The sequence below is a fragment of the Etheostoma cragini genome, chromosome 24 (genome assembly GCF_013103735.1).
Source record: "Etheostoma cragini isolate CJK2018 chromosome 24, CSU_Ecrag_1.0, whole genome shotgun sequence".
NCBI classification, from domain to species: Eukaryota; Metazoa; Chordata; class Actinopteri; order Perciformes; family Percidae; genus Etheostoma; species Etheostoma cragini.
Genome location: NC_048430.1, coordinates 10,441,129 through 10,458,524, shown reverse-complemented (window position 1 = coordinate 10,458,524; position 17,396 = coordinate 10,441,129). Strand labels below are relative to the sequence as shown.

Here is a 17,396-nt window from a genome sequence, read left to right as displayed (position 1 = left end):
ATATATATATATATATATATATATATATATATATATATATATATATAGTGCTATCTATTTAACTGGACAAAGCGCGTTACTGTGACATTGGGGTTAATGCGTTACTGTGACATTGGGGTTAATCAGGGTTGTCAACATGTGGAAATACTATGGGGGAAGATATCAACACTCATAAGTTGTTTTTTTCCATGAAAAAGTGTTTAAATACCAATTTCACACCCAGCTGATTAGCAGTGTTTCACTACACACAAAACCCCAATATAATTCATCAATAGAAGGTGGGGGAAGTTCAGTGAATGTAGCAATTTCTTGTTGCTCTTCCTCCATTTGTGAATTTGCCTCAAAGTTTAGCAATGTCAAAATACTTTGTTTGCAATTGATCAACAACATGATTTTGAGTGTGGGAATTAAAGGCCCCATTAAATTGTGCTTTTTGGATGCTTTTGTAATTACCTTAGTGGTCCCCTAATACTGTATCTGAAGTCTCTTTTATATAGATCTTAGTAGCCCCCTAATACTGTGTCTGAAGTCTCTTTCCCAAAAGTCAGCCTTGGTGCAGAATTACAGCCACTAGAGCCAGTCCCACAATGAGCTTTCCTTAGGACGTGACATTTCTGTGTCTGGAGGATAGGGGGGTGCAAGGTGGAGGCTGGGGGTGTGTTTTTGACCAACTGCCACTTTGCTGGTTTGAAAACTTGTTTACTGTGACTATAACTGCCATTGTTCATCACATCCCCAACCCCGCACAGTCGGACACTGCCTACCAAGAGCCTGGGTCTGTCCAAGGTATCTTCCTAAAAGGAAGTTTTCCTCGCTACTGTCGCACTAAATGTTTGCTCTTGGGGGGAATTCCTAGAATTATTAAGGTCATATCAGGCCCCCACCACTGACGCAAAGCTTGGCTGCGTCAAGCTTATGTTCAAACAACAATTAAATACGTTGTTGCCTTCTCTCCCCACGGTCAACCACAGATAATTTTGTTTAGATCCACAGTTTTTTTATGTATAAGTAACTTAAGGTTACTTTGGTTGGTTAAGAGGTTTTAAGTCTTCTTCTATAAACCATAGAAATGGAAAGGACCACAGAACTCTTTGCTTTGTCAACACAAATCAGGTCGCACAGGCCAGCACGCTGTAAAAGCACAGCAACCTCATCCCCTTCACCGCACATGTCAGGGTGACAGAGCATGACAATAATCCCAGCAGCTAAAACCTCCCCAGCCACCGAGAAAAAAGAAAGAAAGAAAGAAAGAAAGAAAAAAAACATACACCAGATGAAAACCTCATATACGGCTGGACCGTGTACGGTCAATCAGCTAAATTGTGGCCAAATTGATATGCGGATTGTCAATTGTGTCTATATTGTTATGGGTATTAAATGTTAATCTGCAATTTTCTGTAGTGGTCTCAGTAGTATTTGTTTTTAAAGTGTACTGAAGTACATATTATTTATTAGAAGGATAAACCCCTTGAGATGAATCATCTCATTTTCTAGAGAGTCATCAAGACAAATAGAGTCACTGTGGGTGAAGCCTCGCATTCCCAGACCTACTGTATCTCCATAGCACTGCAGAGCTCCTCCACACATACATTCTGGGAAAGGAGGGGGGGAAAAGTTCTGGGTTGTCTGGATTGTTTTAAACCAATCATAATGGTCTTTGAAAAAGTGAACTTCCAGAATTCCATGAAAGGAACATGGCCCCTTAAAGAAATGGAGCAAAATCACAGTCTCCCCTAGCTGTAGGTGGGCCACAAGAAGTAGTTAAGTTGTTGTTGTTTTTTTGTTGGCTCACTTTTACTCACAACATTATAACCGGCAACATAGGATTCCATTCACTACGCTAAGTTAACTAGCGGCAGCACTGCCAGTGTTGCACCAGACTAAAACAATGCTTTGGCCCACCGATTTAAAGCTAGGGGAGACGGTGATAAGTTCTATTTCAACAAATGGTGGTGTGGTCCTTTAAGTTATAGAAAAGGTTGTTTGGAGGCAGGACAAAAACGGGTTAAGTATAGTAAAAAAAGAATGTGACGGCCGTACACCGTGGACGAGTTGCTTTTAGGAAAAGAAGAACGGGACAGCGTATGTGGCGGACAGGTTGGGTTTAGGAAAAGAACAATGGGTTCGGTTTAGGAAAAGAAGAATGAGTTGGGTTTAGGAAAAGAACAACGGATTGATTTAGGAAATGAAGAACGAGTTGGGTTAAGAAAAAGAACAACAAGATGGGTTTAGGAAAATAACAATGGGTTGCGTTTGGGAAAAGAACAAGGGTTGGTTTTAGGAAAAGAAAAACAGGTTGGGTTTAGGAAAAGAACGTATTGGGTTGGGTTTAGGAAAAGAACAATGGGTTCGGTTTAGGAAAAGAAGAATGAGTTGGGTTTAGGAAAAGAACAACGGATTGATTTAGGAAATGAAGAACGAGTTGGGTTAAGAAAAAGAATAACAAGATTGGTTTAGGAAAATAACAATGGGTTCCGTTTGGGAAAAGAAAAAGGGTTGGTTTTAGGAAAAGAAAAACAGGTTGGGTTTAGGAAAAGAACGTATTGGGTTGTGTTTAGGAAAAGAACAATGGATTGGTTTTAAGAAAAAAAAAAAATATTTTTTTTTTTTAATTGATACTGTAATTATGCTAAGTTAATGATTAAAAATATGCCACAAAACAGAAATCTCTAGTACAATTGCATTTTGTGTATGAAATGGAGCCTAATCTGTATTTGTAACATTCATGTTCTTAGTGTTTTACAGTGACAGAAGCTTTGATTTGTTGATGACGAATTGGTGGTAGGTCTGTATTTGATAGTAAAGTAATTCATTATATAACTTATTTGATGGTACTTACCTTGTAATTAGTGCCATTACATAATATCTTAAGATGCAACCGGTATAACCAGTACCTATTGTAGCATTTCTTTTTGTGACACATTACAATTCAAAACAGAAAAGATAGTATTGGCACTACAAGAGTTAAAAGTGAGTATATTTACTAGTAATTCAATTTCAAATGTAACAAGCTCTTTGAGTTTCATTTACAAGATTTTTAATTAAGATTTCTCTCTTATCCTGTCTTCTGCTAACTGTATGGCAAAACAAAACTGTGAAAAGTGTTCATTGATCAATTTCCAAATACTTTGCAAACATTAGATCTGTACTACTGTTTGAACTGTCTTGTCAATGCTTTTTGTCAGAGGTCTATTGTGAGAAGATGAGGGACTCAAAGAGACTAGCTAATTAACCCTGCACTAAAATAAAGAAACAACTAAAAACAGAACCCTAACGTTTATTTATTGAACATTTAAGTAATCTATTCTGACACCACAGAGTAAATCACATTTGCATCATAGGGCAAATTCAGCTCACTTTTATAACAGGTCAAAATACAATAAACTTACTAACAAACTACACCCACACAATATAGATGCCAAAACCACATTAAGAATACACGGTTAATCAATATACGTAATAAAGATCACACACATTAACACAAGCTTCACAAACAACAGTCCATGCATCATGCTGCAACATGCTGAGACACATGGGGGAAACTAATCTCTGTGGAAATGAGTGTGTTTTAGTCTCAAAACAATATGAGGGCTCATGAACTGCTACTGCTGATGTCCCTTTTCTTTGAGTCTGTTAGGTATGAGGGTATTTTTGTTGATATAAGCCACTCACGTTACTTGCCTCATACCTATCAAACAGCTGTGCAAATGACAACAGAGCCTGAAGAAAAGAGCTAATCCAAAGGAGAGGAAAGATGGCTTCTCCAAGTTAGACTTTTTTTTAAATTCAACTACTGATAACCGCTCGTTGAGTTTGTGACTGTTAAATGCCGACCATTCTACATTCTGCGCAAATTCACTGCTGTGTTAGTACTCACTTTATGCTTATACATCACTCCAAGCGCTAATGCTACCATTGAATTAGCTGAACCAATGTGGCTAGGGAGTGAACTCTTTGAGTAGCGAAACAAGAGCATTCTGGGATTTGGTGTCTTTCATCCATATGAGTCAAAAAATCATTTTCTGGCTTTTCTCAGCCTAGATGGCAGGAATTAAGAAGAAGAAAATATATATAAGTGACCCAATCTGAAGATATATTCATCGTTCAAATGGTGAACTATCCCTTTAAGTCAGCAGTAGTGGAGTGAAGAGGCCCTGACCAAGTGTGGTGTTAATCACTGCTAACATGGATGACTTGATGGGGGATTACTGTATCAATCTTAAAAAGGTGTTACATAAGGCGTGGATGAGTTTTAAAGCAGTGATGAAGTTTTGCTTCTTCCTTGTGATGTATTGTACTGTAGACCACAGTAGAGCCTGGGCAAGGACTTTGTTGCACCCTCGAGTCAAGGCTGACAGAGGTGGACTGATCAGGGCTGCTTGGAAAATTTAAGGTCTGGATCTGTCAACATGGTAACCCAAAAGAATTTATATGGCTCCCACTGAGCTTCAGGCTTCAAAAGGAACATCAATCGTTTCCTTTAAAAGTGGCTGGGACCGCCGTTTTTGGCTATCCATGAAAGGGGGGGTGCTATATAAAGTCTTTTCAGAGATACAAGTCTAGAATGATATATTCAAGGTGAGGACTATAGGGGAGTAAGGGTGCAGGATTTGGTTGACCAGGCCAAGTCATGGCTCCATGTCCAGAGTTGTTGTCTGAAGAACCTTGGGGAGGGGCAGATGGCATCTGCAATAGGAGATACCACTTGTACCTGCAACGAAGGCAGCTTTGCCATCAGGTGTAGAAGGACCCTCTAAATTTAACTTGAAAAAAATAAACACAAACCTGATGGGCAGCAGCTAAGGATTTCGGAAAAGAATTTGTGCCCTTTAAAGTTCACTGCAGAGGCTTTGCCGCCCAGTCCCTTTGAAATCCCTTTCAAGGATTGCAAAGAGATAGAGCCATCATGGACTATCACCGACAGACATCAAGATGGCTATGGTTCAAGGTGTGATCCATGAACCACATGCTACTTGGATTCAAGCTCAGAACTGATTTTCTAGGCAGTCTGATGCTGAAAAACCTACAGTCTACAGTCAATAACCCCAGGTTATACCACTGATGATGTATCTTTGTGCATCACAAGATGTGTAAAACAAGTTGATAATCACTACTTGTCTTGTGCTGAAAACAGACACGGTTCTCAGACGTCTAGCTTAGTGCAAGTATCATTTTCAAGACAATAAGACCATACTTCATGCTGCCTCATTAAAAGCAAACTCCCATCTGTTTGTGTCTATCCTGCACATGCTGTGCTGGTCAGAAAAAAATGACAAGCAAAGTACATGTGGGTACATGTGGGTGGTGATGGCCCAGTGGCTATGCCAGTGGATATGACACATGCCGTTGGTGTGGGAGATCTGGGTTCAGTTCCCACTGCGACACATCGACCAATGTGTCCCTGAGCAAGACACATAACCATAGTCTCTCCAGGGACATGCAACCTCTGACATATATATTAATTAAAGTCACTTTGGATAAAGATGTCAGCTACATGACATGTAATGTAATGTAATGTAACATGTACTGTACTGTACATACAAGTTGTGGCACAGTCTTTGCAGTGCAATTTAAAAAAAAGGGCCAAATTCAAAAAGGCAAAACATCACAAAAAATGAATCCCTCTTTGCAGTTTGTGTACTGCAGTACAAGAAGAAATGAAAAAAGGGTCTGCATCCAGACTTGTTAATCCAAGAGTGAATGACCTGCCACAAATCTCTGAGGTTGGAGGGCCTGTACATGTTGCACTGGTTACAGAAAATGTGCAGAACAAAGTTGGTATTGGTTGCATTTGGGGCATTTAAGGGCAGAGCTCTGTTCACACCATTGACAAATTGATGTTAAAAATGGGTTACTTCAAACATGAGAACAGTCTAGACAGAAATATCTGGTCTGGGGGTGAAAATCGGAATTGAGCATTAAGCCCTGTAATATGAACATACATAGCTTTAGAATTTCCATCGTAAGATGCCTTACATTAGTGACCAAAGACGTGAAATAATTCTGATGTCTGGAGTACAGCAAGTACAAAAGACAACCTCTCAGTTTTAATTTTCTCCAAACCACTCTGTGGACTGAGTTTGGCTGAATATAGCCCAGTTCAGACATGTCATCTTTTACATTCCTGGCTTCATTAATGGCCTTTTGCCTTCTTAAACATAGATCTACATTAGGGAGATGTTCCATAATGACTCTTTGAACATGAAAGGAGCATAATGGATAAGAACTCCTGACATGCAAGACAAAGGTCTAAAGCTGGAGAGCAGTGGTGAGCTGCTAATGAATGATCTAATGAAAGAAGTGTATTCTCTCACGTTATGAATCAGTAACTGATATTAAATATCTCCATACAGGGCCGTAGCTAACATTGAGGAAGTTCCAGTTCTTTGAGTGAGTTTTTATAGGACTTCGGAGAATATGTAATAGTCAATTGTATTTTTTAAAGACTGGTTTCAGTATTTTTTGACTCAACCTAACAATGAAGCAAGGAGTCTGCCTGAAAAACAGTTATGATATATACTTTACACTTGGCAGGTGTATTGCTAGGAACCCGATGGCATTCAATGTGTTGAATTTGGACAAGCGACACATTCATTATGAATACATTTTGAATAACCTATTACTGTGTTGTTGCGTGGAGGGGGGGGGGGGGGCTTCGTGGCTCTGCGGACTGACTCAAGCACTTATTTGTTACCTTTTCCGATTTTAACTTTTCTGCTTGGATGCTTTCAAAAAAAGCAATCAAACTGATAAAGTCAACAACACAAAAACTCTTAAGAAAAATAATAATAAAAAACTTCATGGCAGGTGTATTACTCAAGACCCAAGGAAGCAAAGTGGATTCGCCCCATAGTTTTTACCCACAGCAGTGATAAAGTGTTAGTTTGTGTCTTTAGCTGCAGACTGTTGTACATTAGAACTGCAGTAATTAGACCCAAGTTACTCTTAAGTGATAGAATACTATTTCCTAGATATACTACACGCATTTAGCTGAGGCAGGTAAATGATTACTGATGAGGGGGTTTTAAAGGTTTTTGGCAAATATATTTTCTGTTCTCACTTCAAGTTACTAAAACAATAGGATGTCTTTATTAACCCTTGTGTTGTCTTCCCGCCAACCTGCAGATTTTTGTTTTTCTGAGTCAAAATTTAAAATGAGAAACCTTTTATCAACGTTTTGGTTGCCTTTTTCAAACATTTCATTGCAATGTTTCTGTCATTTTGTCAACGTTTTCTTAGCGTTTGGAAATTTTTGTGTTGATTTTCCCCAAATTTTTAAAGCCTTTTTTTACATTTGTAACTTTTTACATTTTTTCCACTTTGTTCGGCATTTTTTTCACGTTTTAGTCACTTTTATTGACATTTGTCTTTTTATTTTACTTTTTTTTTTACATTTGTCACACAAATTCTTTTAGCAATTATTATTTTCTCCAAACGCTATAAAATTGACAATAAACACCCAAATTCAATGAAAGTAGTGAACTGATCTGATAGTTATTTAACTTGTGAAGAACGTTGGGGGGGTTGGTCAACTTATTTGAAAGAAACTCAAATTTCTCAAAATTGAAACTTTTTAAAAAGGGTCAAATTTGACCCGAAGACAACAGGAGGGAATAACCAAGATAATGTTTATTTTTCCTGGTCCTGTTTAAAAGATGGCTTTATCTGTGTATATGTGTGTGCATGTTGTGTATTGTATTACTTTGTATCCTCTAGAGTACAGAATCCATTCTGTTTGTGTGTGAGTGTGTGTGTGTGTGTGTGTGTGTTTGTGTGTGTGTATACCATTTAGAGACCTCTTTAAGACTTTTTCAGCTGTCAATCACTCAAACTGGCTATCAGCACTGAAGTCAGATGTAACCTTTCTACCAAGATCTATTTCTGGATTCAGACCGGAAGCTTTCTCATGACGTTGATGGTTTGACTTAAAAAAAAAATAAGCAAATTTAAACCTGCATGAAGGAACTGCTGCAATATTAGCAGAGCAGTGTGTTACCTCCTACTTGAATCTTTCTCTTTAATATATTTAGTTTATGCATTATCTAAAGTTAATCACCATTTTGGAGAAAAGCCATGTAGTGCTGTATCACTCCGTAGCACCAGAAATATTGTTCGGGGGGAGTGTGACCATGAGGCCTATGAGATGTACTGTAAACTCTAACTTTGGCACAGACAGAATTATAATTTTTTTATCTGTCTGCAATTTCTTTTTCAGGTGTTGCTAGTTTTTAGTCATTGTTGAAGCGTTGGTGGTTAGTTTCCCGTATGCCTCTGAACCAAACAAAAACCACACTACAAACTCCAGCATCCAACTACCAACCTGCAGTCCCACGCATCTGGGGGAGGGGTGGACAGAACAGAAGTCCTAGAGAGAAAGATGGCAGCATAGGAAAGGGCCCTATGGGCTTAACAACTCAAACTGGAAAGCAGCTCACTGACATTTGTATGTACTTTTTCAACCAATCAGAGTGAGCCGAGCCTTTCCCACAGAAACACAACACAATATTGCTTTCTGTTATGCTTCATCATATCTGTTTTATGTGATATATGAAACAACTTCAGAGCAAGAGAAACTCCTAGATTCACTCCCGTTAACTCAATTAAATAAACAGAAAATTCTTCTTCATCTTGCTTTGTGGTACTGCCTTTTTATTTCTATTCAGTGACACAGAACCATGCCCTTTTCATATCTACACCCTGCCCCCACCCCCCCCCCGTCCCGCTCTGCTCCTTACCTCCTGCAAACGCTGGATGTGTTCTCTGCAGGTTTCCAAGTCGCTGTCACCAGAAACCACGATTAGTCCCAGAGGAATGGCTGGAAATACAGAGGAGCAAGACAATTATCCAAGAGCACTTTGATATGTACTCATACAGTGGCACTCAACTCCAACCCTCAGGACCCTGGAAGTACTGCTAGTTTTAATTGTGGTCATCTAGCAGGGACTGATGTGGGCCTGGGAGTCTACATGAAACTAATTAAATATATGGAACTCTACGGACAACCAGCAGCACTGTGGGTACTGAGGACCAAAATTGGGAACCACCAACAGCAACTTGTCAACCCAATATATAAGTAAACTTGCTACTTTGAGTGTTTTGGAGTACAAAAACACAGCTGCATCAGTTTTGAGATAAAATATAAGGTAAATTACATTGGAAAATTTGCTAAGAATATCATCTTTGTGACAGAATTAAACAGCTTATGGGATAAGTTAGAACCAGAGTTTAAGTCCTTCAGTCTGGTCAAAGTGTTGTGTTGTGTGTTTTTATGCGAGTGGATTGCTAATAATGAACTAAAGACCATTATGTGATGGGATCACAGAAGCCGCAACGCCAAATTGGGCCATGAGCACAAAGTGTGTTGGGGGGGGGGGGGCTTCCCCAATTTCCAGCGCTCTTGCTCTAGCCACACCCATTTTGGAACTTGGCTTTCCTTTTGATTGCCACTACACACCTGAAAAAAAAAGTTTCATGACTCTGTCTTGTGGTTGTTACCCCAGGGGGGGCCACGGCTTAGACCATACCCATTTTCTAACTTCATTTTGATCTCAAAAACACGCCTGTAGAATTTTGTGACTGTATCTTGCAATGCGATGCTATAGGTGAAAATACTGGCCGTAGCCATATATTATAAACACCCAGCAAAGTACTCAGAACCGCCTCTGTGGTAGTACACAGTAAAGTACGGTGTCTCTAGGAGTACATTTTTCTATGATGACACACACACACACACACACACACACACACACACACACACACACACACACACAGACTCACGAGGTGAAAACAATACCAGCGTCACTGTCGTGGGTGGTAACAAGAAGCAAAACAGAAATGTAAATAGATTGGTTTTATATAGCTTTCCTAATCTAATCTTACATAGTACAGTAGTCAGTTCAGTGTCATGCCCAAGGGATCAAACCACCAGCTTTCTGATTGGTGGACCCAGTAAGCTGCTGCTTTTCACTAACACACATTTAACAAATAGTATCATTGCATCCCAGTGAATAAAAGAACATAAAAACATAGCTAATGCAACAGTCGTCTCCTACTCAGTGATGACACAGGACCAATTGGAAGTTACTTTTACGTAACTCCAGTTCTATAAGTGTGCGTGTAGTCCACTGTTGCACAATACCACAGGTAAAATGAAAACGGGTGAACACAATTTCTGCATTATAAAGCCTGCCTTATCATGTGTAACATACTTGTCTAGTGTTGAGGTTGTGCAGCTCAGTGTCTCACAATGACATCAATATTTGGCATCTCCACATCTGACGATATTATGTACAGTGTCAAAATTCAGTGCCAAGTTAACGTTGGCGTTGGTGTCTTTTTACTTTTCTTAAATTAGCCTGACCATAGATCTTAAATAAGCCAACAAAGATCCTTGAATGAATAAAGACTGGCCCCTGAGGCAGTGCAGGCCAGCCGCCGGCTGCACCAACACAACACTGCTGGCTTTACATCACACAGCTAAGTGAGGAGCTCCTGAACCCCCCACACACACACACACCTCTCATTGATACTAAATATCTCCGTGTGGAAGAAAAAAGACAGGGAGCAAGAGATCAACTTCACTCACAGAAACCATGTCATATTTAGAGACTGTACACTCTTTTGCTAATTCACTACTCTCACAGGGCAGTTTACTAGCCAAGTGCATTTTGAAACATCCCCACACTAAACACTGCTTTGAAATTACTCCTGCATTCATTTCATAGACTCTCCTACAGCATTGTTTTTTTTTAACTGACTTCTTGAAGTGGCACCCATACAGAAGAGGATCAGGGCCACAGGTGAAAAATGTATTTGATGTTTATCTCAGAATTCTGAATTTATCTCAGATATCTGACTTTATCTCAGAATTCTGACTTATTCTCAGATATCTGACTTTATCTCAGAATTCTGACTTTATCCTCAGAATTCTGACTTTATCCTCAGAATTCTGACTTTATCCTCAGAATTCTGAGAATAAAATCAGAACTCAAATAAATTGTTTTGAGTGGCCCTAATCCTCTTCCGTGCACCCATGTAGCTAATTGGTTGCTTTGCCTGGTGACGATCCACATACTGTTGTGTTTGTGAAGATAGCACATATAAATGTAAGTAATGTTCAGGTTTCATAACTAAACAAAATGCATAAATGCGTAAAATGGGCTGAGCAATATCTTAAGACAAGGTACAATTAGTCAGGCAGCAGAAAATGAATCGCCAACATCTTTTTTTAATTAGGAATTAGGTCATACAGTATGTCAATGAATAATGCCAGACACTCTCTGGTTCCAGCTAAGCAAATGTGAGGATGAAATCCAATTTTTAGACCTCCAGTGCAGTAGCTTCACATATAACCTCCCTCAGCATTCATAAAAAATGGCATTTCCTCATGTTTATCAATGGCTTTGTTACTATAAATCAGCCATTTTGTACTTTCATCTGCTTATTTTTAAATCTCTGAGTGACTATACACACAACGGAAAATGCAACAGCAATTCTGTTGTTGCTGTTAAATCTTTTGTTGGTCAGACAAAAGAAGTCATTTGTCTCCTGGTACAGTATGATGACAATATTAAAGCATAAGTTTAGAATTTTGTATTACTTCTTCAATGATATTTCTTGTCTAATTCTACACAAAAACTGTACAGATTCTCTCTATGTCTGCACTTTAAAAGGTCCATCCAGTCTCTATCATTACACGTTATACTCATAATACAGAATACAGAGCTAAAGTGAGTGAAGTGGCTGTGAGATTATATAACCTGTGCCTCAGAGTACCATGCATATTTTTACCATCTCCCCAAGTCTGACACATCCACAAGTTAGAGCAGTGATGATTTGCATAACGAGAAACAACTTAAACTCCAGATGGCAAGAACAAAGAATAAGGTATAAAAATAATCAAAATTAGGAAAACCATCTAACAAGGGAAATCTCCGATTAAATTGAAAAAAAGTGAGTCCCAGGATACAGTAAAGATCATATCAATAATATGCAAAACCAGAAACAAAGACCATGTCTGCATTCATACTAATATAAATAGTTCACAGTGTTATAATGTGTGCCATTTACAATGTTGGGAAAGGAAACAGTGCCACTTTGTGGGAATACTCTGAACTTACATAAACTAACTTCCATCTTTCATGTAAGCACACACACACACACACACACATAGATAAACCACAGCAGAGAATCGTGGCTGTGATGCATGATGAAGACAGCTGAAAATGATCTTGTTGACCTTCACATGCCTTCTCCACCTTCTAATCCCCAAGCAGTTTTAGTCCCATTTCAGCCTGAAGATGCTGATGTCATTAAGGTACATCAACCTGCAGCTTCTTGACCCTTCTCAAGTCCTTGGTAGACATCTTGACCGTATACTGACAATGGTTGAAAAAGGGACCTGACATGACCCAAAAATCTCCAGAAGAAAAAAAATGGACTTCTAAAATTTCAAGTTTTTGGTAGAGACTCTAAAAGTCTACGTCTGCTGTTAACCTTCACTACACAACCACCATTCTGCTGTGGACCAAAACTATACCCTAGACTTGTATTACGGGATCTGCAAATTATCAGAAGGTACAATTAAGACTGGACGATATATGGTTGAAATGAATATCATGTCACTGAGAAAAGTGTTTTCCAAAAACACAGTTAGGTACGGAAGGCGAGAGCGGCCACAGATGAATTTTTTATACACTGTTATCTCGTGATGTACGACGTATTCATTCGTTATCTCCATATAACAAAGGTTATTTATTTCCAGACAATGAATTCATTATTTTGTTATCTCGACATGACAAAGTTATCGTTTTGTCTCGAAATCAAACTAATGTGCTGCCCCAACCGGCTTCCGTACAAAGCACTATTAAATTAATTAAGTTAAATTTAATTACGTTTCTCATCACGTTGCTAAGTTAACATTAGCCTACATTTATGTTACCTTAGCTGAAGCAGCCGGAAATATATGAGTTTGTCAGCCTCCCATCTGTGTACAATTGAGGAAGCCTACGGAAGCCGGTTGTGGCAGCGCATTATTAAGTAATTTGTTATCTCAATAAAATGATCTTTGTTATGTCGAGGTAAAAAAATAACAAATTTATTATCTCTAGAAAACAAACTCTGTTATTCCGAGATAACGAATTAAGAAGTCGTTAGCACGAGAAAACAGTGCATAAAAAAAAAAATCCATGGTCGTTCTCGGCTTCCGTAGTTAGGTTTCTAAGGTTTAGGTTTTTGTTTTGATTGTTGATTTTATTTTTTTTTTGACCTCCATACAGTTCCTGATTTTCATGTTCTGACTTTTACAGCACCTAAAGCCATAACTGCCACAAATATTGGTACATACATATCCCCCGTTGTGTGTCTACAAATATGCCATCTGAACTTTACAGTGGCTTGAGAAAGTTTACACACCCATGTTAAAGTTGATTAAAAAGAGGATTAAAAAACATCTTTTGGAAATGTATCTTAATGCCTTAATTCAAAAAATGTAGGACAATCCAAACTTTTAAGAACACAAATTTTCTTTGTGAATGAATGATGTATTGTAAATAAATAATCGTCACATACCCTTCACCATACATAGAGATAGGCATGGTGTGTTCAGGCATTTCAGTTACCTTACTAGCTGGTTTGATTTGCATTGAGAGATGATGTTATGGAAAGTTCATGCCAACATGCCAATCTCTATGTATGGTGAATGGTATGTGATGATGCGGGGGGGGATGATGCATAGTATCCTGATCCATGAAATAACTGGCCTTTAATAAAAATGTGCCGGCCTCTATGGGACTTTAACATAGGGGTGCGTATACTTCTGCCCCCTGTATTTTAAGGAAGAACATTTATTTATTTACAATACATTATTCATTCACAAAGAAAATTGGTGTCCTTAAAAGCTTGGATTTTCTTAAATATTTTAATTAAGGCATTAAGATCAATTCCCAAAAGATGTTTTTTTATTCCTCTTTTTAATCAACAATTAGCATTGGTGTGGAAACTTATTCAAGCAACCGTATGTCTTCTTTATTAGTTATTTTGTTTTTATATGATGCACATTTCTTCTCCAAAAAGGTCTGTGGTTATTGACAATAAGGGAAGCAGTGCATGCTTGAGATACTCTAAGTAACAGTTTCCATCATAACGGAGGAAACCATATGGCTGCTTTAAGCAAATCATCTTCCTGTGAACACAGCATGACAATAACTAGTTGTATAATAAACATAAATTTTTTCGTCAGACACTGTTGCATGATTTATATGTGTTTTGACGTAAATACTGATCCAATCTGTTTTTGTTATTATTAGTAAGGATGGTGCGATTTTATTTTGGATACTTGTGTGTACTTTCATTTAAAAATACACAAAAAAAACTCAACTCAAATAAAAAGGCATGGTGATGTCAGAGTGGTGATTATTATAACAGTACTGTTGTACCAGTGCATATATGAATACAAGTGTGTGTGTGTGTGTGTGTGTGTGTGTGTGTGTGTGTGTGTGTGTGTGTGTGTGTGTGTGTGTGTGTGTGTGTGTGTGTGTGTGTGTGTGTGTGTGTGTGTGTGTGTGTTTGTTTGTGTGTGTGTGTGCATTGCCTTACATGCTTGTCGTAGTCGGTCCTTGTCATAGTGCAGAGCGTCATAGTCAGTCATACTGATCCTGCTGACTCTGATCCTCAGCTTTTCTGGGACTGGCTGTTGACTGAGACACAAACAGGACCAGAACACTTTAAACAATGTATTTGTTTTAAATTGTAAAATATGTTTTCCACTATACTTTTTTTCTAAAATCTTTTCTTGTAATTACAAGATTAAGGTACAGTGGGGTTCAAAAGTTTGGGCACCCCGGGTAAAAATTTGTATTAATGTGCATGAAGAAGAAAATGACAGATTAGATAATTGTACAATATGTCACAAAATGTTAGATTCTATTTCCATCATTTACACTTTCAAAATAACAGAAAACAAAAGAATGGCGTCTGCAAAAGTTTGGACACCCTGCAGAGTCAATACCTTGTACGGTCTATCCATAGATTTTCAATTATGTTGAGGTCAGAAGATTGTAAAGGCCATGAGAAAACCTTCAGTCAATGCCCTTTGATATAATCCACCGTGGATTTTGAAGTGTGTTTAGGATCACCATCCTCTCTTTAACGTCAGCTTTTTCACAGATGGCATCAAGTTAACGTCCAAAATTTGCTGACATTTTATTGAATCCATTTTCACTTGTACTCGTGAACTGTTCCCTGTGCCACTGGCTGCAATTTAACCCCAAAGCATGATTGATCCCCCCCCCATCCTTAACAGTTGGACAGAGGTTCCTTTCTTTACATTCTGTGCCCTTTCTTCTCCAAACGTACCTTTGCTCATTACGGCCAAAAAGTCCTATTTTATTTTCTTCTGATGACTCTTCCATGAAGACCATATTTTTACAAGTAACTCTTTGAATGGTCGAGCACAACTCCAGTGTCTCCAGCAGGCACGGCGTCATGGGTGGGCCTGACGGGCCTAGGCCCACCCACTTTTCAACAGGCCCACCCAAAAATGTTCATTAAAAAAAAACTAAAATAGTATTTTAATTATAAAGCATTATTAAAAATTGGCAAATTATCTCATAATTTGTGCTAAAATAGTCTAAATCTTACATATTTTTTAACTTAATTTTAAAAGTTTATTCCATTTTGGTGTTTCTGCGCATGTTCAGCAGACACTGAGGTTCGGGATAGGATGTATGTTGTTCGTATAGCGGGTATGCTAGGCTAACGTCCATTGATCTGAAATTGTGATGTCCAGATAAAGTTCCAGTCTCAGTTAAAGAAAATGTTGCAGCAGTCATTGTTTAGGTACCTAAAACGTAAACAAACGGTCTCGGAGTCATCACTCCAACCAGGAGATGATGGAGAGTTGAGATCAACATCTTCGTCTCTGCTACCTCAGGATGCTAGCGCGGCTAGCATGGACAGCGCGGCAAGCGCGACCACCGCCGTTGCTAGTGCCTCTGCCTCGCGAGGGGAAGACAGCCCGGTGGATTTGTCTTCCGTGGATTAGCCCGCAACTCAACCAGTGCTAAAGTATCCGGTCACTGTGATAGGTGACAAATCAAGGAGTTTCTCCACAAACTGGTACAGCAGATACAGTTTCCTTGAGTACAGCATTAGGAAGGATGCAGTATTGTGTAAGATGTGCAGGCACTTTGGTGAGCGGGGCAGGGAGGAGAAGTTCAGCCAGACTGGATACCGGGACTGGAAGCACCTCAACCACGCTTGTTTAAAGCACCAAAATAGCAAATCGCACAAGTTAGCACTGGATAAATTTAATAATTACAGGCTGTCAATATCTGAGCGTGGCTCCGTCATCCATCAACTTAATAACACAGACGGCAGACAGGGTAAAATCATAGAGAGGAATCGGGATCACATCAAGGTCATTCTGGACGTTCTCATCACTTGTGCCAAACAGGAAGTACCCCTGCGTGGCAACCGTGAGAATGATGAGGTCAAAAACGCAGGTAATTTCCTGGAATTTTATAGGCTTGTCTGCAGGCATGACAAAGCAATTCAAGAGCGACTAGATGTGATCCCTAGCAACGCAAAGATGCTCAGTCATGAAATCCAGAATGACCTGTTGGATGCTGCGTGCACTCTCCTTTTGCGACGGATCAAAGGTGAACTGCATGAGGGATCTTTCTATGCTATTTTAGCAGACGAGTGTAAGGATGTGTCTAAAAAGCAACTGGTGGCCGTTTGCTTACGGTATGTACACAAGGGGACTGTGCGAGAACGCGCTGTTGGCCTCGTAGCCACAGATAACATGACTGCTGATGCAATATCACAGAAAATATTGGAAGTTGTCGCACCTTTTGAGCTAGACCCTAGCCTTTGTGTTGGTTTTGGGTTTGATGGTGCATCAATAATGGCTGGGCATAAGGGGGGTGTCCAAGCCATCCTTAAGAGCACCTTTCAAAGCGCCGTCTATGTGCACTGTCACTCTCACAGATTAAACCTCGTGCTGTCAGCTGTGGCCCGGACATCGCTGGATGCCTCAACCTTTTTTGACACTCTCAACACCTTGCACACCTTCATGTGCGGCAGCGAACGTCACGCCCGTTTCCTTAACGCACAAAGAGAGATGCGACCCGATCAGAGGTCATTGGAGTTGGAGCGAGGGTGTGACACCAGGTGGGATTCAAGATCGGCTGCAGTGACAAAAGTTTTCATTCTGTATGATGTAATTGTGGAGGTGCTCGCACAGTACGCGGAAGAGGGGGGGCAGAGTGAGATTGAGGCACAGTCACTCCTTCAGCAGATCAGAACAAAAAAGTTCCTATTCCTCCTTGTACTTTTTAAGCAGCTGTTCAATAAATCAGACTTCACCTCTAAAAGCCTTCAGTCCATCACAACAT

At 39.3% G+C, this 17,396-nt stretch overlaps 1 protein-coding gene across 7 annotated transcripts in view; it reads right to left on the bottom strand.

Moving 5' to 3' along the window:
• dgkza (diacylglycerol kinase, zeta a) overlaps positions 1–17,396 on the bottom strand; it is a 139,695-nt gene that overhangs the window by 44,307 nt on the left and 77,992 nt on the right. For 4 of the 7 annotated variants that reach the window (XM_034864818.1, XM_034864817.1, XM_034864813.1 and 1 more), the window contains 3 exons: positions 14,596–14,696; positions 8,736–8,815; positions 8,321–8,365 (listed from right to left, as the gene is read on the bottom strand). In XM_034864818.1, coding sequence (XP_034720709.1) covers positions 8,321–8,365; positions 8,736–8,815; positions 14,596–14,696 — 226 coding nt within the window. The remainder of the gene's footprint in view (positions 1–8,320; positions 8,366–8,735; positions 8,816–14,595; positions 14,697–17,396) is intronic. The other 3 variants (XM_034864819.1, XM_034864814.1, XM_034864816.1) reach the window with 1 other exon arrangement.